At 45.0% G+C, this 26,458-nt stretch overlaps 1 protein-coding gene across 1 annotated transcript; it reads right to left on the minus strand.

The window, feature by feature from the left end:
• Positions 1-494: 494 nt before the first annotated feature.
• On the minus strand, positions 495-24,660 carry ppp1r32 (protein phosphatase 1, regulatory subunit 32). Its single transcript, XM_007887465.2, has 14 exons — positions 24,515-24,660; positions 18,955-19,072; positions 17,885-17,939; positions 17,043-17,160; positions 15,933-16,086; positions 14,653-14,781; positions 12,798-12,861; positions 10,039-10,151; positions 6,756-6,827; positions 5,416-5,502; positions 4,120-4,305; positions 2,182-2,267; positions 1,267-1,431; positions 495-802 (listed from the first exon to the last, which is right to left on the minus strand). The coding sequence occupies exons 1-14, from the start codon at positions 24,658-24,660 to the stop codon at positions 724-726; spliced, it is 1,572 nt and encodes a 523-aa protein (XP_007885656.2). The 3' UTR covers positions 495-723.
• Between the last annotated feature and the right edge of the window lie 1,798 nt (positions 24,661-26,458).

The raw sequence follows: 26,458 nt of genomic DNA on the forward strand, positions 1-26,458 counted from the left end.
GTCACTGTAGGAGGAAGGTCAATGCGGGACCTACTAATCGCTCCAAAGGGGCTTCAGGCTGTATGTGAGAGGGAGGCAATGGGTTTGGGGGTATAAAGCTCTTCCCTCTGGAACTTGTTGAAGGAGATTCACCGAAGCCCAAGAAAGAAAGGACGTCTGAAACTTTGTTGTACTGCAAACTCTGGCCTGTTGTAGGGAAGGTTGGTTAATGTGGTGCCCCACAGAGTGTGAGTTAAAGCACCAGGTTATCTGTCCTTTGGATGAGATGTTAAACCAATGTCCCGTCTGCCTGTTTAGGTAGACGTTAAAGACCAGGCACGAGTACAGAGGAATTGTGAGTGCGCGTTGTAAGTGGAGATGCAGACCCCTGGATTAGACTCCAGCTTGTACCTCACTCCTGAAGTCTAATCCAGTGGTCTGCATCTCCTTAATGTATAGAAAACAATAAACCACCCAAACCCCTGAATTAGACACACTGTTGTGGATCCATTATTTTCTCTGTTTTATTGCTGGGGAAGGGAGTACATCAATTCTGTGCTAATTGGCCAACGAGCTATCAGACCCAAATGTTTGGTAGCCAAACTCGGTGATATGGTGGCCATTATCTCTGTAAAGACTTTGGAGATTAACATAATCCAGACGGCGTCATGGTCTTGCGTTCAGGCTGCTGTATCCAGAGGAGGGTTCTCCCTCTCCACTGTCTATGGAGAGTGTGACTGACCCTCATGTGGTCAATCCAGGCACCCGTTGCTTGTGGTCGTATGTGTGATCATCATAAAATTGGTCCTTAGCCTTTAGCGTTCTGCAAACACAGGAACAATAAGAACAACTTACACAGTAATGATTAGTGCTTTAGTATTGTATATTTTGCAGTAAATTTGTGAAACCAGGGATTTTGCTGTTGATGGGACAATGCTCTATGCAAAATGGGCTACAGCGTTGTTCTAGAAATGATGATCACTGGAAGAGCATGTTTTAATATGCATTATGTTAAAACATCTCAAAGCACTTCAGAGGGTTTTACTTTAAAGTGTAGTGACTGAACGCAGCAACCAATTTTGCGCATGCTAGTGTCCCATCAACAGCCATGAAGTGAATAGCCAATTTTATCTGAGAGATTATTGGCCATGGTAACTCATAATTACTATTATTACTATTATATAATTACTTATAATTGTATAATCTGCATTGTATAATTATACGGTTGTGTCACCAGGCTGGCATACAAGTTCTTGCATTGAGAGAGTCTGTGACTTCCTTCTTTACCTGGCTACGTGTGGGTGAATGCGCCGTAGGCTCTCTGTGACATTGTAGTCGGTACCCAGTTTGTGGATGTTGGTGTTGAGGGTGAAGCCATCTCTGGCTGCCTTCTGGATGCCTCCCCATGTACAGCCCTCTCTGTCCAATCCTTTCAGAGTTTTGTCATAGTATCTGAGAATGAGGTTCAGAGCAAAAATAGATTCAGTTACAAACTAATGGATCAAGAAATGGTTCCAGACTCCATTGACTGTGATGTTAAGGAAAGATTTCCCCCCTCCATCCCCGCCACCGATGGCCCTCCGAGATCCCATATCAGGAACTGTCTGGCCGAAGACTGTATTCCCTTGAGTTTAGAAGGGTGATGATCTGATTGATGTATTTAAAATGATAAAGGGAATTGATAGGGTAGCTACAGAGAAACTATTTCCTCTGGTGGGGGAATCCAGAACAAGGGGCTATCATCTTAAATTAGAGCTAGGTCATTTAGGAGTGAAATCAGGAAGCATTTTTTCATGCAAAGGATAGTGGAAATCTGTAACTTTCTCCTCCAAAAGGCTGTGGATGCTGGATCCATTCAAATTTTCAAAATGCATTACAATCTACACTTAAATAGTGTCATTTGTGTAACATGAATATCTTCATGTGCTTCACAGCATTCATTCCTCTCTGTATCCTGCAATATAAATGCAATTTTAGGATATATATCAGGGGGAAGAGTGTTTGAGGCCAGTCCGATAAACTAATTTAAGAACAACAACTCGCATTTATTTAGCGCCCATCGTACAAGGGCGTCTCGGTCTTAAACTGCTTGCCACTTTGATAGCTGGGTATTTTGGAAGGAAGAAATTAAAAGGGCAAAGAAATATCTGCATCTGAGCCTCTCTTGTATTAATTCTCAATTTTTTAAAGGCTATCACTTACCCAATCTTGTAGTTTGTCATAAACCTGTCGGGATGCTTCTTCAGTGGGATGTAACCTTTCTCATTGGAGGTCGATCCAGTAGGTTGCTAAGATCAAAGAATAAAATGGGGAGAAAAAAATCCTTGCTGTATGCAAACAACGCACTGATACACGTTAAGCACTGAAATGTCCCACAAACAGCCATGAAGCGAGTAACTAACTTTATCTGGGGGATTATTGGCCAGGACACCGGGAGAAACTCCCTTCACTCTTCAAATAGTATGATAGAATCTTTAACCTCCACCTGAGTAGGCAGACCAGAACTGGGTTTTACATCTCATTAGAAGGACGGCACCTCCAATAACACAGCATCCACCAAGCACCAAAATAGAGTGTCAGCACAAATTCCCATGTGCGGGGTTTGAACCCACAACCTTAAGACTTGGAGGTGAGAACACTACTGACTGAGCCAGGCTAAAAGGAACATTTGAGCAAGAGTAGGCCATTTGGTCCATCAAGATTGTCCCACCATTTACCAAGATCATGGCCAATTCGCAACTCAATTCCACCTTCCAACCCTCTCTCCATATCCCTTGGTAACCCTGCGTCTCAAGTATGTCACGCCTTGCAAAAAATTACACAGCATTATCGCAGGGAGTCTGTGACCCAGTTAGTCTATGTGTGCGCACTTCTCTATACCATTGGTATGGATCTACTATTATACTGCCTCTGTAACAGATGTGGTTGTCTGGGCAAGAGGCCAATTCTCTAACCTCTGGAGACAATACAGCCGGAGAAGTGGCCAAAAAGTGAATTTTAACTCGGTTTCAAATGGGGGCTGATAGCTTAGGGTGCGAGTTCAAATACAATGCGGAGGTGACCAGCTCAGAGAACCTAATGGCTGCCATCTAAATAATAACCACAATAAATTTCTTCAGGTATCGTAATAATTTCAAGCAATGTCTCGCCTTTGTTTTAATCTGTTTAACCCCAAACCAATGTAGACTAATGATGGCAGTGGGGGTGTGTGTTGCGCGATTCTATTCCTGGGACGCAGGAAAGTGCGTCAAACAGTTTGCGTTGCAGTAACTGCATTTTGCCCTTGAGTGAAATTAACCTGCTGTGTGTTTTGGCAGAGAGAGGTACAAGAAAGATTCACACGAGACTCAGTTCAAAGAAAAATTGAGATAGGTTGGAGGGGACAATTCATGTGTTGGAAAATGGTTATGCTCCAGTTATTGTTATCTCCACACTCCACATACATCAGCCTGGCTCAGTTAGTAGCTCTCACGCCTCTGAGTCAGAAGATTGTGGATTCAAACTCTGTGTTGAGACTTTGAACTCATTGTCTTGGATGACACTCCAATGCAGTGCTTGGAAAGCATTGGATTGTCAGAAATGGCATCTTTCCGCTGAGACGTTAAAGCAGGAGATCTAATGGATTGAAGAGAGTTCTTACCCAGACCTCTCTTTTGATCTCACTGTATCGGCCATCTGAAATCAGTGAGATTCCTCGATAATTCTTGGTCTCATTAGGGTGTCCTTTCTTTCAATAGCGAGCTACATGGTCTTAGGTGTTTAAACTCCAGCAGTAACGTCAATATACACTCTGGAGGTCCCAAAGCCATGGCTCTGTGCCTGTTATTCTCCGGGTTTAGGTAAGGAGGGCGCACGCCTCCAAGGAGAGTGTGCATTCCATTTCCAGACTTCGTGAATTATCATGTATGAGTGGTACGGATATATTTCACTTACAAAATATACAGTCAATTCACTTTACAGCATATTCTGGGAAGCGCTTTGAGACGTCTCGGAGACTTGACCTGGCGCTATATCAAAATGCAAGGACTATTATAAAATGTATTATTATACGGGAACCTCTCAGTCTGGGTCGGATACTCTTAAGCACAGTGATGGGCATCGCCATGTGTCAGACACCCGGCTGACCAAAATTAAAATTACCTTATTTCCTGCAGTGACTCGGCCCAGGAGCTCGGTCTTCAGTAGCTCCTTCTCTGGCTTTGAGTGGACAAGGGTGTTAATGCTGCTGGGCCCGTCCTGATGGGTTCTGTTGAGATATTCGACAGGATCTTCCTTCTTTAGTTTCTCGACCATGTTGGTGGGGACCTTTTCCAGCCCTGGTGGCATCTAGAATATTAATATATTTGATTAGTCAAGAATCTGTAAAGCGCTTTGCAGGATTTGACTCTGTAGTTCCATGCAAACTGAATGGAGAGGAGCTTCAGACTACTTTCATGTGATGGTTAGCTTCATAAACATCAATCCGATATGACCAAAAAGTCATATCTACCCTATTATCTAAGAAAAATCATTTCTTTAAGACTTATTGTAATTTTGTTGTTGTTATTAGACATTGTAATGGTATCACAACTTTTTGGTCACTGTGTAGAAGAACAATAGGTCACAGGATGTAATCCTGAACTCCAGATTGGTGGCATCCTGATGACTGAGTACAGCTCTGTTCATGTCACCATTATTACAGTCAGGACATCTTGGCAATGGGGCGAGTACAGCAAAAGGCAACTGGATTGAAAGCTGGAATCAGCCACCTGGTGATTTACAAGGGCAGGTTACAGAGGCTGGAAATGTTCACACTGGGTGTTCAAAGGATGGAGATGAAGTAAGCCTTAACTGGTGAAACAAAAAGACTAAAAACTAAAAGGTATAATCAGTGATGATTACCATGTTCCAAATCCAGAATTATATGGACTCCATAACAAGCAGTCAACAAATTAACTCATCTCAATCCGCAACCCCCCACCCAACCTTCCCACACTTTCTCCCTAAGCTATCCATCCTCTTCTGCAATGGACCCCATGATTGAGAACCTTCTTGGTAATTCCCTGGGCAAGATGGTCTCATTCATCTGCACCCTGAAATGTACCAGTGTCAGAATCACTGTGATCTGCGGATGGTATATGAGGACATTCATTCCCCTGAAGATTACTGTATTTTCTTTCCCGTCTCTGTCGCCAGATCATTTTTTGTGTAAAACACAAGAGATCCTGGCGGATGCAAGAACACTGGGTTAGTTTGCATTGAGCCACAGTGGATAGAATAGTGATACGGAGACGCATAGATTAAGGTTCATCAGGGTCACTGGGGGTCTAATGTTTAGGAATCACTAAAATGCCATTATCTCATCTTTCTACTTGTGTTAAAGCACCTGCCTGATGTAGCTGTAATGTTGCACTGTGTGAACTGAAAGACTATAAATTGGTAGAATATCATACTTACGGCCGTGTCCAATGACATTCCCACTTCCCGAGTGAAGCCTGTGTTGTTGTCAAATCTGTTTGCAATTATAGGCAGAAATTCGTCACCCTGGGTATTGAAGAGAAGAATAAGGTTTGATTCCCATTTCACCATCACTCCCACATTCATCTGAGGGATCAATTCATCAGGGCTCATCAACAGAATAACGTGTGTGCAGTAGAAAGCCACGTATCCACATGCCTACGGCCATGGATGTGGAACTGAACACAAGGTTGGACTGTAAGTTATATGAATTCACAATCAGAGCCATAAGTCTTAAAAGGAATTGCTGCAGCCTTTAACCAAGAACGGTTTGGTTCCCTTTTAGTTTAAAACTTGTTTTAAAATATGCTTTTGAATGCCCTCCCCAAATAAAATGGTTTGGTAACCGAGTCCGCAATCATCCCCCTCCACGAATTGCAATTATCTCCGGATTGCACATTTTTGAACACTGAAAAGCAAGGATTGCCTATGTCATACAGTGGGTGGACAGGGCAGACACCAGATGTATCTCTTTATACAGAGAGTAATTAACAGATGGTTGAGCCTATTTTTGTTGTCAGCCGGGTGTCTGACACATATATGGAAACCCATTGCTGTGCTGAAGAGTATCCAAACCAGACTGAGAGTTTCACATATGTATTACCTACACATGGAAATTTCTCTGTGTCTGGAATGCAATAGGCACTCTCTCCACAGAGGAATGCACCCTGTTTATCTCATTCTGGAGAGTAGTAGGTGAAGGGTGGCAAGTGCCTTGGGATCTGCAAAGTGTGTGTTGGGGGTGACTGCTGAAGTTTAACCAGCTAAAACTGCATACCTTGCCATTGAGAGCATCACCTGCACACTGTTGATCCAGCTAGGACCATACTACCCATTAGGACTTTGACTTGAAAGCTTAACAGGAGAGAGTGGAAATTATTCCTGTCCCCAGTGTTCTCTGCCCCCAGTATGCCTGTCCAAATCATGCCGACGAACCAGGCTGGGCCAGTTTGTTATCGGCAATGCCCTGAAGTACTGAGGACTCACCTGGCTCAGGAACTGAATGAGGCTACTCATTTGATAACATGACTTTTTACTGTACTGGGAGGATGGTAGTATAGATATTCTGGAAGGATAGAATCAAGTGGGACAAAGTGACTTCTTCATCCAGACCTTTCTTGGGTGTGCGTTTTTCTTCTTGTCCCTAACTGATTGAATGAAAGGCAAGATCTCCAGGCTTAGACCTACACTATTGATTAACCCAATTGACATGGTTCGGATACGAGTCACTCAATGGCACTATCAGTTCACGTTCATCTTGTTTAGCTTCAAGTACATACGTGCAGCGTTCCTGATGGTAAGAAGTCTGTTGAGGTAATGCTGACTCCAGTTGGTCGGTCTGTACAGTATCCCTACAACAGAAAAATAAATATTAACTGAACTCTAAACCTTTTCCATAATAGGGTCTAACATCCAGTTATTGCAATGGGATGTTCCGTATTTAGGAATACAAGTGGAGCTCCTTCCATTGACTGGATGGATGTCACTCTGAGTTGTGGGAACTCAGCCCCCCCCACCCCCAGTAGATTGCGTAATGCACTTCCACTTTCCTTATAAGTGAGAACAATCCTCGGGCTTGATATTGCAGCTTATCATAACACTGAAATGTATTAAAGCGCTTCATAGGAATTTAACTTTGTATAAGATCTCACTGGAAGTCATCAACCTCTCCCCTACCTTGTTGAAACTTTCACTTTCTGAAATAATAGTACAGCCTTGCTTCATGAAAAGATAACTAGTCTTCCCTCTCTCTTCAACCTCCATTTTGGTCTTGCGGTGCGTCCCACAACCTATGATGGTAAGTGTGTCAAGCCGGCCTGCAGGAACCCCACTATAACCAACTAGCACATTGAGACGCCGTCCAGCGTGGAGGGCGCTATATAAATCCAAGTTGTTGTTGTTGACGGCCTCCCGATGTGAAAGGAGCTATACAAATATAATTTTGTATTGTATTGGATAACTGACCAGGAAGTAGATTGTGTTCTTTCCCACCTGTCAGTGTGATGCATTTTCTGTTCCCAGCGGGAATCACTATTTGCTAATTCAGACATTTTCCACTCCTTCCCAATGGCTCTGGGTGAGTTTTCAGATACTACGCCTCAAAATTGTGGTACTCCCTCCCTCTAGCGCCCTCTCTATCTGCCTTTAAATTCTGCTTCAAACCCTTTTCAACCATACCAATGGCGACCTCCCACTACCTCCCCTGTGTCCACTGTAAAGTGCACCTGGACATTATCCTATGTGAAGGGTGTTATCTAAATTCAAGCAGTTGTTGAAATTCTGTGTTTGAGTTTGTTTTGATGGATGTCAAGGAATAGTAGGAATTCAGAGTATTAAGTGTTAATATTCTGGAGTGAGCTGTAACGAATCAGGAGCACTAATAACTAGGGAAGAAATGAAGGACAGGCTGACTGGGGAGTGAGTTGGTGGGGGGGAGGGGAGAAATCCAGAACCTCTCCCTTTTTAATTGCACTTAAAGGTTTGGAAGTTTTATTTTTCTAATGATTCCCCTCCTTCACCTTAGTTATCGTGATGGTAATGACCTCTTGCAAAGGTTATCTGTGAGGGAGGAGCATCGTCGAAGGAGAAACCTTTGGACAATGGGGGAGGGGTGGAAACCAACCAGGGGTGTAATCCGAGAGTTATTTTTAACCTCTTTCTCTTTCGGCGTGTTTCTTGTTGTGTGGCTAATACCAGGCAGTAACCGAATGTGAAGGTTCCCTTGCCTGAGACGTGGTTTCAGGCCAGAGGGACTTGGGCTGAGAGAACAGGTTCAGCGCTGTGAAGCTTCTGTAGCAATGCAGCACCCCAGCTAGGGTTTGGCAGGTTTGTGGGAAATGTGATGTCAGTAAATATCACATCAAAGCATGACCGAATCCGAACCGGGGGGAGTGGGGTGGGGGTGAGGGGCGGTGACCGTAGACATGGTCGAATCGGGAGGTCTTCAGGCCTGAAGGTGGGGAAGGAAGGGGCAAGGCGGAGGGATAGATTTAATGTCCATGCTAGTGGAGACTCAGTAAATAGGGGTCATAGATATAATATATCGAGATAGGGAGTTCACAAGTAGAAACTGTAAGCTCAACCACCGATGGGGGCACGGAAAGGGCAGGAGATGCACAACGAGCCGAGAGGAGGGGGCAATAAGAAGAGAATATCAGAGAGAGGGAGGTGCTAGTATATGATGGGATTTATAATAATAATAATAAATGCATTTGGTATGGTGCCTTTCACATCAGGAGGACGTCCCAAAGAGCTTCACAGGATATATTTAAAATGGAACGACTGTGTGTTTTTTGGGTGAACTCGACAGCCAATTTGTGCACAGCCAACATCCCACAAACAGGGATGGAATGAATGACCTATTTGGGGAATTGTTGGCCAGCGCACGGGAAGAAATTGTATTCTCTTTTTGAATAGTATTGTGGGATCTTTAACATCCACCTTACAGGCTTATAGGTAAGGGTGAGGATCTTGAAAGCAATCCATTAGGACATAGGGAACCAGTGGAGCCTGGCAAGGGCTGGGTGATGGGAGAAGTCAGTTGTTGCCTAGTGAAGGACGTAAGTCGATTGAACTATTCTAGTGGTCCACACAAGCTAAGACAAACCAAAACAAGCTGAGCACAGCTTAGAGTGATGCCGAGGCCAAGATCTGAAAGAGCGACACACAGTATGGGTTGGTTGCCAAGCCAACTGTTACCTAGCAATCCCAGCAGTGCCTGACCATAAAAAGGGCCTTTCAGAAGCATGAAATCATTCCCTTCACTGCGAGAGGCTGCCTCCTTCAGTTGCCTGAGGCATTGACATGGGGACAGTAAGTGAGGCGGAGAAAGGCCGTATATAATAGGTGTTGCATTTGGTGTAGCGTCTATAATGTCAAACCGTTTCAGAGCGCTTGACTGGGAATTACTGTCAGGTGCAGTGACAATATGGTTGTAGACAAACTCGGTTTGTATACAACAAAGTTCCAGAAGTGAATGACTGTTAGCCAGGACACCGGGAGACACTCTCTTCAAATAATGTCACCTGATCTTTAACGTCCACCTGAACAAGGAGACGGGAACTCGGTTCAACATCTCATCCGCAGGATGACGCCTCTGAAAATGGAGCGCTCCCCCAGCACTACACTGCAGCATCAGTCTAGACTGTGAGCTCAAAGCCCCTATGAGGGGTGAGAACCTACAACCTTATGAAGCAGAGGCAAGAGTGCGACCAACTGAGCCAATACCAATATCAGGGTGGTCCAACAGGTGGCCCACAGGCCGTATCAGGCCCAGCGGATGATTTCATCCAGCCCAAGATCATTTACAACTCCAGGCCGCCCGCTCCCTCCCTTCCTCCCTCCGCCAGTGAACCGTCCTCTCATGACAGCGGCAGGAGCTGGCGGTTGGAAGGACGCAGCGGGAGAGTGGAAATAATGCTGGCTATTGCTGCTTGATTTTAAGGCAATATTCTTATGGCTAAGGCCATGAGGAATTACAGTGATCAGGTGGCAACACTGGCTGCTGTAAAGTTGCCCTCAGCAGATAATTTTAGATGAAGTTGATGACAGAACAGCACTCACCGGGACGTCCCCTTTGTAAGTCGGGGGTGGGTGGTATGTGATTGGTTCCATTCCTAAACCTTCTGTGAACCCACTGTTCTCCTTAAGTCCCACTCTCCGATGCTGAGTCAAAGCTGTTAACATGTAAAATATTCAGTGAGAGCATACGAGTGTCATGCAGCACTCAAGATGTAAGGAGATAAAGTACAAGGCTGTTTTATTTTACATATGTCACTAGATGTTTATGGAGAATGATAAATGCTAAGCCCCTGACCCCAATTTATTTTGGTCAGCCGGGTGTGACACACACGGAAAACATGCTTCCAATTTTCTAAACCAAGCCAAACTGAAAATATGTATTTAATTTGTTGTTGTTATCATTCATAACATCCAGGCTCGATTACGCAAACTCCCTGCTTGTCGGCCTCTCCAACTCCTCCCTCCATAGGCTGCAGATCATCCTGAACTCTGCAGCCCGCGTTCTCTAGCGCACCAGGCCCACAACCCTATAACAACAACAACTTGGATTTATATAGCGCCCTCCACGCCGGACGGTGGCTCAGAACGCTTCACAGTTACGGATCCCGGGGCCAAGCCAGGGGAATGGGAAGGAAGGGACCAAAGGCGCGGTCGAAGAGAAAGGTCTTCAGCAGGGATCTGAAAATCACCCCTAATCTCGCCCAACTCCATTAGCTTCCCATCACAAAGAAGATAGAGTTCAAGATCCTGGTCTTCACCTTCAAAGCCCTCCATGGCCTTGCTCCCCCCTACCTCTGTGACCTCCTAGCCCCCTACCATGCTGCTTGCTCCCTCAGCTCAGCAGGCTCTGGCCTATTTCATGTCCCCTGCCTCGCCCGCCCCACCGTTGGTGGGTGGGCCTTGTACCACTCTGCGCCCACCCTCTGGAACTCCATCCTGCAGTCCCTCCATCTCGCCCCCTCCCTTGCCTCCATCAAGGCCAGTCTCAAGACCTTCCTCTTCGAACGTGCCTTCGATCAGCCTCCTTCTCCCCCTGCCCTTCACCCTCACTGATCCCGACCCCCAGCTAGGGTCCGAAACACTGATTGTCCAGCGCCTTGGGATGTCCTCCCGACGTGAAAGGTACTATACAAATGTAATTTGTTGTTGTTGTTGGCAAGAACACAATGTGTGTACACACAGCTATATATTTAGATTGTGGTCACTGCAACACAGGGGGTTTGCTATGGAGGAGAGAGCCACGTGGCTGTTTTGAACGGATGAGCTATGAGGAACACCCTCATGGGTTAAGGCCAGGATGCTGGACCTCTTTAATAAACAGCTTGAAGCTGTGTTGGTAGTGGACGGGAGGTGTAAGCTGGAAAGATAAGAAAAATAGGACAAAAGGCTTTCTTCCACCTCTCTTGATCCTGTGACAGTTACACACACGTTCTCTTTCTGTGTCTGTGTGTGTCCACGCGTGTCTCTCTTTCTCTACAGGGCGTCTAGATTTTTTTTATCCGTGCTGCTCCCTATTAACCAGCACAAGGATATTGTGTCCATGTGTAGGAGGAATCATGCCAGAAATCCGAAACTATTACACTGCTCAACAAGGTTGCTGTCTGCGCTGATAATATAAAGGTGTCTATTAAACGCTGTTATGTAACAACCTATGGATTAGTCATTACAATTTGCAGGATGATAGTGTGAAAAACCGTAGGCCAAGAGGCGATAACAAAAATTCTTGTTCCTTACAAACCTTTTCAGGAAATTAATAAGTAAAATCTTTTAAAGGCCTGAATAAACCTTAGCAGTGTAAGTGTGCTGCACTGCCTTTGCCAATGTGCTCCGTCATTGCCAATGTGCTCCATCAAATGGATCGATCTTTCTCTGATTTTTAGTTGGTGCCTGGTTAATAATGGAGCAACTGCTTTTGGGAGACCCTCTGTAGATCTGGCCCTTTCTCGTTCTCCCTCCCTATGCCGGAAACCTCCTACACAGTGTGTGGGGGCAGTTTCACAGTAAGGGGGCAAGCACAGCGGGCAGAGCCCAAGCAGCCCTGCCCATTCCCAAGCCCTTTCACCTCCCCCGGCATCTGCATGACAGACCGATGTGTCAGAGTGCAAAGCCTCATTGCAATGCCTCTACAAACACTCAGAGGTGTGAAATGCCCTTGGAGGGCGAATATTAGTAGGGGTGGGAGTACTTTGAGGTGATTATTATTAGGGGTGGGACTTACAGCAGTGCTAATGGTTAAAACTATTACTTTTACCCTTGTGGGATGCTATCCAAACTTCTGAATATGGTTTGCTGACGTGAAAGGCGCTATACAAACGTTATTTTTGTTTTGTAAAACATTGTAACATACAATAAGGTATCTCTCTATGCAATCATATAATAATAATAATGATCCTTGCATTTGATAAAGGGCTTTTCACGTCTTCTAGAGTCTCAAAGTGCTTCACGGAATGTATGTAAAGTGAATTGACTGTGGGCAAAACGCAGCAGACAATTGCACACAACAGTGACCAATTTTATTATTGTTATTTATTCTTGAGGGATTATTATCAGGGATGTGGAGTAAGGAAACTTCCAAGGGTTCGCCCTGCTGGGAATCAAGCCCAGGTCTCTCGCTTGCAAGGTGAGTGCTCTAACCGCTGAGCTGCAGGACTCCTACGTCTATTCTACACTTCATCAAAGGCTGTGGTCACAGAAATGGGTAAAAATTCCATTTAGCGTGAACATGTGTTGCCTGGACAATGCAGGTCTATAATGAGGGGTATTCCATCCCGTTGGTTGCGCAGTACTTTGAGGTCAGGTACCTGGTATCTCCAATGCTTTCGGCTTGTATTTACTCTTGTATTCGGTGGACATGAATTTTGGTCCCTGCACCAAAGAACAAAAGAGGGAATGGTCACTCTCTCATGGGTTTATAATGCACAGGCGGGAGCCACATCCTGAAACAGAGGAAGTGCCAGGAAAGGGCATTACAGTCCATCTGGCAAATTGAAGGGAAAAAAACATATTTTAATTAAATTTACAAGCAATCATAGTCCATCTCTCATACCCCTTAATTTCTAGGTCAGAAGGTTAGAAAACTTGGAGCAAGAAGAGATCATTCAGTCCAACAACAGCCTAAATTATTAGATTTTTTAAAAACTTTTTAAAATTGCTGCGGGCAAACTGGCTTCAAAATTAAGAGAGTTTTGATTCTTTCGAGAAGAAATTAGATAGATTTCTGTTAGGAAATAATATCCCGGGATACGGTACATAGTTTGGAACTTGACATGGGCAAGTGACTGTCAGGATGGTGGAAGGCGAATTCGATGGACCTTGGTCTTCTTTCGTCCAGCAAATTCTTATCTTCTTATGTAAGATAGAATACTAAGAATTTTTCACAATTCCATGCAAATCTTCATTGTTAAGAAGAAATGGTCTTACATACTAAGACTAGGTGGAATTTCAGGGTTCTGGCAAACCAGGGTTGGGAATGTCCAAGGAAAATGGCACGCAGGGGAGAAGGGGGAGAGAGGCACAGATCAGCTGAGTGTGGCATCGAGAGGGGAGGAGGGGGTCAGGTCAAAGTACTAGCAGTACTAACTGCACAGAAGTAGGATTATTAATTGCCATAGTGCAATCAAGGCCTCAATGAGAGAGCCCAGGTAATTGACTCACTCAAGCTCACATGCAGTTAGTCTCCAAAATTACACTGACATTTTATATAACCAGTTCGATCTCCCTCCATTCCCACAAGCGATGCTTTGCCCTGTGCCTCTGTGAGGGTAATTAGCATGTGATTTAATTACTGATATTAGCAGTGATCCTGCGATGCTTGGTCAAAGGCTGTTCCCTTTCTCTTGCTCCCAGTCCCCCAGCACACGGCTCTTTCACCGAGGAAAGAAGTGCCAGGGGTTTGTTCCAAGTATTTTTTTTCGCAAAATAAAATTCCTTTCCACCTGATATACTATTCCAATGCCTCCTCGCAGGTCTTCCCCAGCTCCACTATCCACAAAATCCAACTAACTCAAAAACTCCGCTGCCTGTATTCACCCATTTTAAACTCCGTACCCCCATCACACCAGTCCTTGCCAGGCTCTACTGGCTCCCTAGCACAGAACACATTAACTTTAAGATCCTCACACTTGTCTACAAATCACTTCATGCTCTGGCAGCTCACTGCCTCTCCGATCTGCTTACTCCCCACTTCACCACCTTCCACTTCCGCTCAGCTGGAACCAGCCTCCTCTTTATCCCCTCGGTTTCACCATCGGCGGCTGTACTTTCAGCCATTATGCCCTAAAACTTTGGACCTGTCTCCTTCAATCCCTCTGCCTTGCTCCCTTCCTTTCCCATTTTCAGATCACACCTTGAAGACCTTCTTCTTCAACTGTCCCCCCCATCCTCTGCTCAGCGTATGGCTACGCCATTGTTAAGCGCCCGGGCATGCTTCCCTTTGTGAAAGATGCTATATAATGCAAGTTGCTCTTGTTGTTTTACTTGTAAATGGATTGTCCTAATTTCAGAAGCATTGTGACAGTAGCAGAAGAGGCCACGGGTTTAGAGTTGCAAAGGGCGACTTGCCTGAATGTTTAGCTGCATATTGAGAGGAGCACCAGTCCATAAAGAAACATTTGGGTTGGTAAATGACGCGTGGCTGTAGTGCTATGCTGTACTTACATGACCTGAGTTTTCCTGTTGCACTACATCCTTTGGTTGTATTTTATGCAGCAAAGGCGAGTACTTGGGTTCAATTCCTACCAGGGACACTGGCCCATGTTTTTTTGTGTCAACGTGGACCTCTTTCATCTGCAGGATAAAAGTAAGAACAATGAGGTAGCACCAGACCTTGCAATGGACGTGACCTCTGAGGCTGATGGCACACGTTTGGTCTTAAATTCTGGTCAGGGTTACCTGTATCGACTATGACAGGTGATTCGTAGTTTGCTTAATAAATAGTGCCACAAGATCTTTAACGTCCACCTGAACAAGCAGGCCAGACTTCGGTTTAACATCTCATCCAAAAAGATGGCACCTCTGACAATGCAATACTTTGCCAGCACTGAATTGGAGTGTCAGCCTGGATTATATAATTTCAAAGGTACAATGTGGGCTTCAGCCTACATGCTTTAGACTCAGAGATAAGACTGCTGACAGCTGAGCCAGACTGACACCTTGTTACCCAAGCAGAGAAGCAGAGAAGAGATAGGACACCTTTCTCATGGTAGCAGCTCCCTTTGTCACTCTAGGACCCTGCCCTGCGTGAGGGGCACTATGTAAATGCAAGTTGTTGTTGTTTTTGTTGTCATCGTTCGTGCCTTCACTTTCAGCAGTGCATGGGTGAACTGTGTCTCTCACAGCTTTGTGCCTCAAGCTGCCCTCAGGAGCTGACCGCTTCTCTTTGCCGCTCCCTGCATCATTGCACCAGACAGGACAGAGACATTCAGGCTAGGTGCCAGTTCGAATGCAATGTGGCAGGTCAGCTTCTCCCATGAGGTGTGTCCATCTGCCTTGGAGCAGCATTGCCAAAGGTGCAATTCTGCCAATCTCTCATGTGTCAGTATACAGTATATAGTCAAGAAATTTGGGGTGTGTGGAGGGGAGGGGGATTTGCTTAACGTATTGCTAAATATTTCACAGCTTTACAAGATTTGGAAAAATTCTTAAATGCAGTCTTACTATTGCTTCATGTCAGCCCAGCCCATTCTGTTGCACTCCTGCCCTTCTTTTTTCAAGTGGAGCCATGGGATCTTTATTGTCCATCTGAACAGGCAGACAGGACTTTGGTGTAACACCTCATCTAAAGGATGCCACCTCTGACAATGCAACATGACCCAGCACTGCATTGGAGTCCCAAAGTTGGGTTTGAACCCACATCTTTTGACCCATAAATGTGAGTGCTACCGAATGACACTTTAAATGTACAATTCGAATGAAAGGCACAGTGCATTTTCTCTTACATCTCTCTGTACTGGAATGTTAAGTGGCTTCTCTCGCATGAATCCACTCCCTTTAGGGTGTATTTTGTAAGGAAAGTCTTCTCTGCCACTTGGGAGCTTATATGGTGTGAAATGCTTCTTGGTGACCGAGACATAGTTATCTTTCAAAAGCACCCTAGAGACAGAGCAGAGTGAAAAGGAAAGGTTAGACTCCTGAAAAAAATGTATCTCTTTGCAGACGGTGACAGAATTCACTCTAAAAAGATATATCATATAATTTCAAGTACAGTTGGCCAGTCTCTCTGGCTAGTCAGTGAGACTTATCAAGGTGCAGAGATCATTAATTCTGTGAACAAAAGCTCTGATGGCCCTAATGGTTAAACACAAGAACATACGAATTGCTAGACAAAAGAAGACCAAGGTCCATCCAGTTTGCCTTGCACCATCCTGGAGATCACGTGCAGATCTTACAAACAGTTGTTTAGAAATGATAAATTTGTTTGAGGCCTATTGACCAGGGCACCATTTTCATTTCAAATAGTCTTGTGGAATCTTTAACTTCCACCTGAATGGATAGATATGGTTTGACATCTCATCTGCAGACAGGACTTCTGACATTAGAAAACTCCTCCCATACTGCTCTGGAGTGTCAGTCTGAACTGTCCCGAACTGAGATCAGTATTCATAACATTCTGAACCCAGAAGTGAGAGAATTACCAACTGATCCAGGCTGACCCAAGGGCAAACCTCTTTCCAAATGCTACAGCTCATAATTCAGTCACTCGAGCATAGGGCGGCATTCACGGAGGTTACCAGAGCAGTCAGCTCGTGTATAACAGGGTGACCTCAGTCATGTAACCATTTGTTTACCAATATTCAATGCCACAGCATGGTTTATACATATGGTTCACACCATGGTCTTAGGCATGTGGTTTCTAACCTCCTGAGGGGAAGGAAATGGCATGTAATTGAGTGTCCAATCACTGCTGGACACAAATCATAGCAAAGTGCCCAAGGTAGAAGAAAAAGACGAGTGGTATCAGCTTGTCTATGCCAGTTCTCTCAGGTTGTTGTACGGCGACGTGTTTTGGCAGCTTTCTCAATCAGCTGTTCCTCTGAGCTTGCTCTTACCCAAGCACCGGGTTGTCATGCCTGTCTAACTTCGATGTGTAGAACAAAGTAGGTCGATGGTTTGGCACATAGCCAGATCCGGAGTGCAAGCCAAGCCTGGGTTTGAATCCTTCATGACCTACAATGCAAAAGACAACACATTACAAAACTGTTTCCCTGAGTTTTCCTGTTCTCGTCCCCACTCGGCTACTCTATAGCCTCCTTCAGATGGAAAACCAGACAGTCCAGGAGGTGGAGGCAGACTTACCGTGACTGGCACTGATGTCAAGTGAGAGGACTCGTGTTCGATTCCCGAGCAGGGCAAAACCTTAGGCGAGTTTCCTTCCTCCACACGCCACTGCTTCCTAGCAGTAAGTAGGAATCCGGTTATAAGTCGATTGGCGGATCACTTTCCGGGGTAATAATCCCTCACTCAATCCATGAGTGTTTATGGGACATTGCTTGCGCAATTGGCTGCTTGGTTTTATGCACTCAAATTTGATCCCAAACTCTTGATTCCAAGGTCAGTGCTCAACTAATTGAACTCCTACAGACCTATCTCTGATCCATTACAAATCTAATAATAATAATAATATTCCTTGCATTTGATATTGTGCCTTATCACATCTTTGAGACGTCTCAAATCGCTTCACAGAATATAATGTAAAGTGAATTGACTGTATATTTTGTGGGCAAAACGCGGCAGCCAATTGCACACTAACAGTCGTGGATTGAATGACCACATTTTTGTTGGGGAGAAGGATTATTACCCCTGGAAAGTGATCTGCCAATCAAGTAACAACTGGGTTCCTACGTACTGCTAGGTAAACAGAGGCGTGTGGAGTAAGGAAATTTAGATATGCCTCCATCTATGCGAGGTCTGGTCTGAAGGACTAGGGTTAGCGGAAGCTGGACTTGCTGTGTGGTTAACATCAAAAGTAACATGAGGACATGAGCTGAGATATGCAGCAATCAGTTCTGTTGCATCAGCAATCTCTTTAGAAAAACACTGAGCACTTGGCTTGGTCACAGAAGCTGAGAGTTTCGGGTTTGGAGCCTGAAGTCTGCTGAGTTGAAGGAGTTTGTTATTGATGCACATCTTTCCTGTGCATGTGTAGACTCCCGACACACACTTACGTACAGCCTGCACTTCACATGACACCGTTTACTGCTCTTTAAAGGCAAGAAAATGTTTCACAATGGTCAGCTATTTTTAATTCTGATACACTCCGTTACTGCAACATGTGAAATAATAGTAATAATTGCTTTGGATGTACAGCCCTGTTACGTTGATGTGTCTCAAAGCCTTTCGCACAGTGATTTACTTTGAAGTGTGGTGATTGTTATGCAAGCAATCGCAGCACTTAATCTGCATGAGTAACGTCCCACACACAGCAATGAGGTGAATTTGTAGCTTGAATTTAGATGAAGGAGGAATATTGGCCAGGGTGCCCTATTCCTCCTCAAAACCGTGGTATGGAATCAGTGTCCACCTAAATCACTACAGCAGGCCACTAGGACCTGGGTTTACCAGACAGGAGGCTTTTATGCATGAATCGTTTTGGTGAATGAAAGTCTGGACCTACTGGGTTAGGCTTTTGATGCTTTCTAATAACGAGAGATCCCATCTGCCTGTTCAGGGGATGTTAAAGATCCCATGGCACTATTCCAAAAGAGAATGGAGTTTCTCTCTCCTGGTGTCCTGGCCAACAAACCCCCAAATAAAAAATTGGTCACTCACTCCACAGCTGTTTGTGGGACACTGCTATGTGCAAATTGGCTGCAGCGTTTTGCCCGCACAATACACAGTCAATCCACTTTACAGTTCTGTATATCCTGTGAAGCATTTTGCGACGTCTGAATGATGTTATAAGGTGCTATATCAAAGGTTAATATTTTTATCATAATAAAACTGGATTTATTAGGACAATACCTGCCCGATCACAATCTGTAGCTCAACGGACAAGCCGACTTGCTGAAAGTTCGCCACCTTTTTAGTTTCAGTGAGAAAGCTAATGAAAGGCTGAGAACTATAATGTGTATCATTAAGGCTGGAAAGACAAGGAGCTCCTCCAGAGTAAGATGAGATAAATCAGGCAGCGATTCATTGACGGTCCATTGGTTTAACATCTCCATTAGGATCTTTCCCAATGGGAATATTTGTAACCCAAAAATTGAGTTTTGTGATTGTCACCGTTCCATCCATCACACACATACCCACACACAAACACACACACACAGAAACAGATACGTACAAGCTTCGATGCCCTACCGTATGATGATGAATATGTAGTGGAGTAGAATTTCATAGGATTGACATCTGCTCCGAAGCTCGTCTTTGCATAAAGCGACTCCCTGTCTGTCGACACTGCCATCCTGCAGCATTTGCTCTGCTCAAGTAACAAATGGCCCGAAAGGAATGTGACAGATACTCATTGACAACAACAGTAAATTATATTTGTATAGCCCGTTTCATGTCGGAAGAACATCCCAAAGCGCTGGACAATCATTGAACCCAAGCTGGGGGTTGGGATCTCAGGAGAGGTAGAGGGAAGTTGGGGTGGGGAGGGTGACCGAAGATGCGGTCAAAGAGAAAGGTCTTGAGACGGGCCTTGATGGAGGCAAAGTTGCGGAGGAGACAAAGGGACTGTCAAGGATAGAACACAATTTAATGGCAACAGAGCTGTCACCATAATAATAATCTTTGCATTTGACATAGCGTTTTCGAACTTTGAAATGCCTCAGAGAGTTTTGTAGGTTATTGCTGTCAAGTGTAATGGAATTGTAGGCAAATGTGGCAACTGATTTGTACATTTGTAAAGTCTACAAACAGCCATTAAGTATCCCCGGATTAGGCCTCAGGTGGTTGTTGAGGGTCATTTTGCCCTCAGTAACCCATGCTATTATCACACTGGGGTTTAAAGCATTCTGTGCATTGCTCTTGTTTTTCCCTATGTTTATATGGTAGGATTTTCCTTTCAAAATATTGAGTAAAAATGATCTTTTTTTAGCAATCAGCATACTGTAGATTCCTCCCAACCCCCCACTAATTTCGTTCATTGAGTGAACACTCAGTCATATGGTGCTATGACAAAGCTGCTGTCCTATCGAGCCAATTTTAACTCTGTCTCCACTTGTTTTATATCCTCAATATAAATAATATTAAGTCCTGTAGCTCGGTGGTTAGAGAACTCGGCTCGCAAGGGAGAGACCTGGGTTCCATTCCCAGCAAGGCTTGGGAACGTTTCCTTACTCCACACGCCTGATAATAATCCCTCAAGAAAAAAAAATAATAAATTGATCACTCAGTCCATGACTGTTTATGGGACACTGCTGTGTGCAATTGGCTGCTGTGTTTCGCCCACAAATATACAGTCAATTCACTTTACAGTATATTCCGTGAAGCACTTTGAGACATCTAGAAGACGTGAAAAGCACTATATCAAATCCAAGGAAAGATTATTATTTGTTTTATATCCTCAGTATCTGTACAATCTGTTGTAAGTTTATGCAATGGGTTGAACTTTTAGGATTCTATACATATTGCAAACCCATTTCCTTTTGTCAAGTTCAGTATATCAATCATTTTGCATTAATTCATGAGCTTTTATTTGGGCTCTCTCACAGCTCCCTCGGTTAAATGGATACCGTGGTAGGTTTACTAAGTAATACAGGACGTCCCTGGCTTGACTCCCTGATCTGTACTGAGTTAGCTTATCTCTGTCAGGTCAGAGATGAAGATGGAGCAATAGATCCCAGTCCTGTAAACTAGCCAGAGCTTCTGCTCTTCTCCACGATCCTTTAATCCTCCACTTTCTTCCCCGCACATAGACAATGGGTGAGAACAAGAGCAGATTCTAAGGCTGTCCAATTGTCCATTCTCCCAACGCCTTTTTTGTCCAGGCTCACTCGCAAAGCCATGGTCACTGCTGGACGAGACTTGGACGGTTTTTGGTGATCATGCAACTAAAGCCTATTGTAGTTTATAGAGAAGGATAGGACGGAATTGAAGAACAACAACTTTTAGCTTAAAGAAGCACAATCCACTCCTGAGTGCTAAATATAACCAAGTGATATTTTATATACTGTATGTGAAAGGATTGTTATTATTATTACTGCACCAGAATCTGGATAATCGACTCCCGATTACAGCATTTTTGCAGACCATGTTACTGTGTGCCTGGGGCGCTTCAGTCCTCTGCAGTTGACAAAAAGTGCCCACTTTTATCATAATAATAATAATAATCCTTGCAATTGATATAGCGCCTAATCATGTAGTCGAGACGTCTCAAAGCGCTTCAGAGAATATATTGTGAAGTAGATTGACTGTGTATTTTGTGGGTGAATATCTATCTGAAGGAAAGGCAGACAGGATTCTGGTTTAACTTAAGAACAACATCTACAACCACGCGACAATATGGCACTGGAGTGCTGGCCTGACTGTGAGCTGAAGCCCATTGAGTTTGAACCCACAACCTTCTGACATTGGGGTGACGTCTGATTGAAAGTCAAGCAGAAGGAGCTGATGAACATGGTTTAGAGACGTAAGCAAGCTTGGCCAGGATGTTGTGGTCATGCTGCACTATAACCTACTGATCGTTTTCTAACCATGATGTCAGTGTGACCCAAAATGTTTTAACAGTGAACGGAGATGCTTCATCTCAGTGCACTTGATAGAGAATTGTGTGTTGAATAACATAGACGAACAGCTTGCTTCTTGAGATTTTCCTCTGTGTACAATCCGCACATATCTCTCTAAATACTCTTCCGATCTCAAGGTTTGTTGGTAATTTTCCAAGGACTGCAGCTTCCTCTTTTTGCACAAATTTGTACGGCAGCCTCTTCTATGTATACATAAGCAATTAGATAGAAGTGTGTGTGCGTGTGTGTGCGATTTGCAAATCTCCTCTCATTTAAAGGGGAATTATCCTCGCTTCAAATGTGGGTTATGTGGACAAGGGAAAGCGAGGAGCAAAAAAAAGTCATCAAGACACCTTCTTCTTGTGACCACATGCAATCTGTAGCATAATAGACTCGCTTGTTAGATAATCTGTGTATTTTGTAGCCAAACATGGCAGCCAATTTGCACACAGCAATGAGGTGAATGACCACTTTTTTTCTGTGGAATTGTTGGCCAGGACACCAGAGGAAACTTTTTTTTAATAGTGCCATGGGGTCTTTAATGTTCACTTGAACAGGCAGGCAGAACCATGGTTTAATGGCTCATTGGAAAGATGACATCTCGGACAACACAGAGCTCCCACCAGCACTGCATTGGACAGTCATCTTAGTGTGAGCTCAAAGCCCCAATGTGGGGCTTGGATCTACAACCTTCTGACTCAGAAGCCAGATTGAGACCCATATGGTGTATATATACTACATTGGTTTTATGAAGGAGTAAACTACAGCCTGGAATCTAATCAAAGCATTCAGATGGTGTGTGTATATATGTATGTGACAATAGATACCAGGGAGTAAATTATAATCTGGAATCTAATTGAGATTTGAATGGTTTACATATATACAGGCATGGATTACAGGCTGCCATCTAATCGAGAGGTGCAGATGGTTTATACAAAAAAAACAGGAATATGTTGGAGTGATTGCTGATCAGTAATCTAGGCAAGTGTCTCAGGTGTCATCATATACTGCACCAGCAGTAAAGGTGAACTCGACTTTTTCTCTCTTAGCTGTGGTTTGACCTGCCTTTCTGCTTTTGTTCCTAGGCACTAGTTGTGTGAGCTTCAGCTTCCAGATAGGCGAGATCGGAGCCAGCCTGGAGGTGTATCTGTATCAGTGCTGTGACTGTCTCCAGGCTGGCAATCCAATAGGCATTGCTGTACATGCTATTGGGTTACCGCTGTACATTGCTGTATATGCTATTGGGTTACCACTGTACACTGCTGCTCCTCTGCCCTCTTGTGGACAGAAAATAAATGTACACAGAATTTTGAATTTATGGTAGAAACCAGGATAAACCCATGTGAAAATCCTGCAGAAAATGAGAAGTGAGCCATTTTGCCACTGCCTGTTCAGTTGGGCATTCAAGATACCATGAAACTATTTGAGAAAGAAAGAGAAGGGGAGTTTCTCCCAGTCCCAGCCACCATTTCCCCAGATATATTGATCATTTCAATTCATTGCTTGGCCATTTGTGTGGGCCTTTGTTCCATTCGCCTACAAATACTCGTTCATTTTATAGCAGGCGCTGTCTACATACAGTATATGTGTTACTTATACAGTAGACAGGTATCTGCAAATAATAAAAAAATCCTTGCATTTGGTATAGCACCTTTAATGTCAACCCATTGTATCATGATGGGGGATAGAGTATTGGAATGGGATTAGAGAGCTCCAGTGGGAGAGCTGGCATGAACACAGAAACAATGGGGAAGAGAGCAGCAGAATCGGTTTAGAATCGAGAGCTCCAGTAGGGGGGAAAACTGGCACCATCGGAGACACAACAGGGGAAAAGAGCCACGAAACGGGATTAGAGTAGAGAGCCCCAGTGAGGGAGCTGGCAACGAGCACAGTCACAATGCAGTACAGAGCAGTGGAATGGGATTAGAGAGATGATGTGATCTGGCGACCAGCGCAGAAACCATGGGGGAAATTCCAGAGATAGATTGTTGGAATGGATTACGCACTCTCTCCCTGGAGGCACGCATTCTGCTTACTTAAATCTGGAAAATATTAGGCGTAGGTTGGCAAGGGCCAAGGCTTGGGAACCCCCAGAGTGCGCGTTGGGGTAACTGCTGGAATCTAAGAAGCTAAAACCACATAGCTTGCCATTGATATCACTGTCTGGCAAGATGTCCCGCTGCTTGTCCAGCTAAGACTTTGGCTTTCCGGGTTAACAGGAGCTGAGTGGGAGGATTCCTTGCCCCCAGTGACTGGTCTGCCCTTCCAGGTCCTGCTGATGAACCCGGTTGGGTTGTGCCAGTGCCCTGGAGAACCACGGCCGGGGGCGAGCGCAGCGGGAAGGGATCAGAGAGCCCCAGTGAGGGAGAGAAACTGGGCAACTAGTGCAGACGAGAAAAGCCAAAGGACTTTCTTCAGAAGCTGCACGAGTTCTAGATTTATGCTTAACATTATTATTATTATTATTATTATTATTGTGGTTTATTGCATTGCTATTCTTGAAATTGCAATACTTTGCAGATATGTGAGGGTGGGGGTGGGGAGGGGGGAGAGGGAGAGGTGGGGGGAAGGGGGAGGACAGACAGACGGTCAAACCTCAGGGACACAGTAACCACACAAAGGCGCGAGTTGCACCACATCAGAGAGGTTGGGCGTTGCGAGGAGGAGGAGGAGGAGGAGGAGGAAGAGAAAGAGGCTGAGGCGCGGGTTCACGGGGCTCGATTTGAACGGGGTCGGAGGGAAACGGGAGGGAAGGAAGAGAGCGAGCGGTGGAGGAGGAGGGAGCAGCTCAAGGCAGAGCCTGTGAGCCATTTCCTTGCAACCCGGTGCCCGTGTGTCGGTGCCTTCCTTACCTGTGCTGCAGGCGCCGCTCTGCTCTGCTCTGGTCCCTCCGCTCGGGGGCGAACTGTTGTTTACCTGTAACCTGGCAACCGTCGCCAGGGGCGACTGGCACCGAGGATGCCCCGCACAAGTGGCTTCTTTTCATCATCATCATCATCATCATAATCCTTGCATTTTCGATAGAGCGCTGTTCACGTCGGGAGGACGTCCCAAAGCACTTCACAGAACGCACTGTAAAGCGAATTGACTGTATATTTGGGGGCGAACGCGGCAGCCAATTGCGCACGGCGGTGTCCCACAGACACCGTAGGTGGTCGGTTGAAAATGACCAATTTTTTTATTATTGTTTTTGGTTTTGGAGGGATTATTATTAGGCTCTGTGTGGAGTAAGGAAACTTGCCCAAGGTTTCGCCCTCTGCCTGGAATTGAACTCGGGTCTCTCGCTTGCAAAGCGAGTGCTCGAACCACTGAGCTACAGGACTCCAACATCATCATCCTCATCATCATCGTTGGGATTATGAGTTGATGTCAAATGTGCAGAATGCAGACTGGAAAGCTTTACTGACTCAGGGGAGGGAGAGAGTCAGGCGTCTGACACCGGACTGATCTCCTCTTCCCTGGTGGCTCATCCCTTCTAACACTTGGGGCTCAGCTCCATTGCTCTCTGCGGTCAGACAGAGGGAATAAGTGATGCCCTTTATGTGGCAGAGACCAGGACTGTATATAGTATTCCAGTCGCAGGGCCAGGGATGGAGCATCGCACAGCTTGAAAATGAGTTTGATTTCCGTTCCGTCCTTGGTCCTCTCCTCTTCAGCATTCACGTGCCTTCAGCCACTACGCCCCCGAGGCTCTGGAATTCCCTTCTTCACTCCCTTCGCCTCGCCTCGACCCCCCACCCCACCCCTTCTCTTCCTACTTTCAGGTTCCTTCTGAAGACCTTTCTTTTTGACCGCGCCTTTGGTCACCTTCCTCCCCCTCCCCCTGGCTCGGCCCCGGGATTCGTTACTGTGAAGGGCTCTGAGACACCGTCCGGCGTGGAGGGCGCTATATAAATCCAAGTTGTTGTTGTTGTTCCCTCTTGGTGACATCAACTGCAGACATGGTGTCAACCTCCACATTCCGTTTGCCTTGGTTTCACTCCTGACGTCCTTCATTCACGTAGGAATATTGTATCAACTCTTTTTTTGCTACGTACACTATAACGTATAACGTATTTTGTTTGGAGGAGTTTGATCAGAATTGCCTCTTTCTTTTTTCCCCCCCTCATCTCTTTGTGTAGATTTACAGAGATTGCACAGCACAGAAACAGCCCAACCAGTCTGTGTCGGTGTTTATACTCAACACGAGTCTGAAGATATGGAAATGAGAAAAAGCCACTCATCTTAAGCAGCTATATTGACTGTTGCAATCTACATACTGTGGTTACAAGGTAATGGATCGGTGTAAACGCCATCATTTTCATCCGTTGCCATGTTTGGTGCTACATCTTCCGTAACACGGATGGAGTACGGATGAAGTTACTGGTGTTAGACATTGATACACTCGACTCATCTGCAACAGAAAATAGAATTCACTGAAAGAACAAAACAGGACTTTGTGAACCTTGTACATTACATTGGGAATCTGGCCAGTTTTAATTTGTGGTTGATTCAAACCAGGTGCCTACGTGCAACTGCACCAGAGGGCAGTCTTATCCTACAATAGTTGGTGTCTCTCAGTAGTGAAAGCAATTATTCCTCGAATCAGATTTGGGTCACAGTTTCCATAGATCAGAGTCATAGAAATGTACAGCGCAGAAGGAGGCCATTCGACCCATCGAGTATGCACCAGTTCTCAGAGCAAGACGTCCATTCAAACCCACTGTCCTATCTTATCCCTATTGTCCCTTTAGGCTCTAATCATGTGTCACTCAATGCTTAGCAGGCTCGGGCCTGCTCCGTGTCCCTTGGCCTGC

Source organism: Callorhinchus milii, unplaced genomic scaffold (genome assembly GCF_018977255.1).
Source record: "Callorhinchus milii isolate IMCB2004 unplaced genomic scaffold, IMCB_Cmil_1.0 Scaffold17, whole genome shotgun sequence".
In the NCBI taxonomy this organism is placed as follows: domain Eukaryota; kingdom Metazoa; phylum Chordata; class Chondrichthyes; order Chimaeriformes; family Callorhinchidae; genus Callorhinchus; species Callorhinchus milii.

Excerpts from the sequence above, each read along its gene's own strand:
- ppp1r32 (XM_007887465.2), bottom strand. The coding sequence starts at position 24,660 with ATGATGATGATGATGAAAAGAAGCCACTTGTGCGGGGCATCCTCGGTG. Across the intron at positions 19,073-24,514 it reads GAGCGGCGCCTGCAGCACAG|CCTTAATGATACACATTATA; the intron begins GTAAGGAAGGCA and ends TTGTCTTTCCAG. Across the intron at positions 10,152-12,797 it reads GAAAGCATTGGAGATACCAG|CTTTGACTCAGCATCGGAGA; the intron begins GTACCTGACCTC and ends ACATGTTAACAG.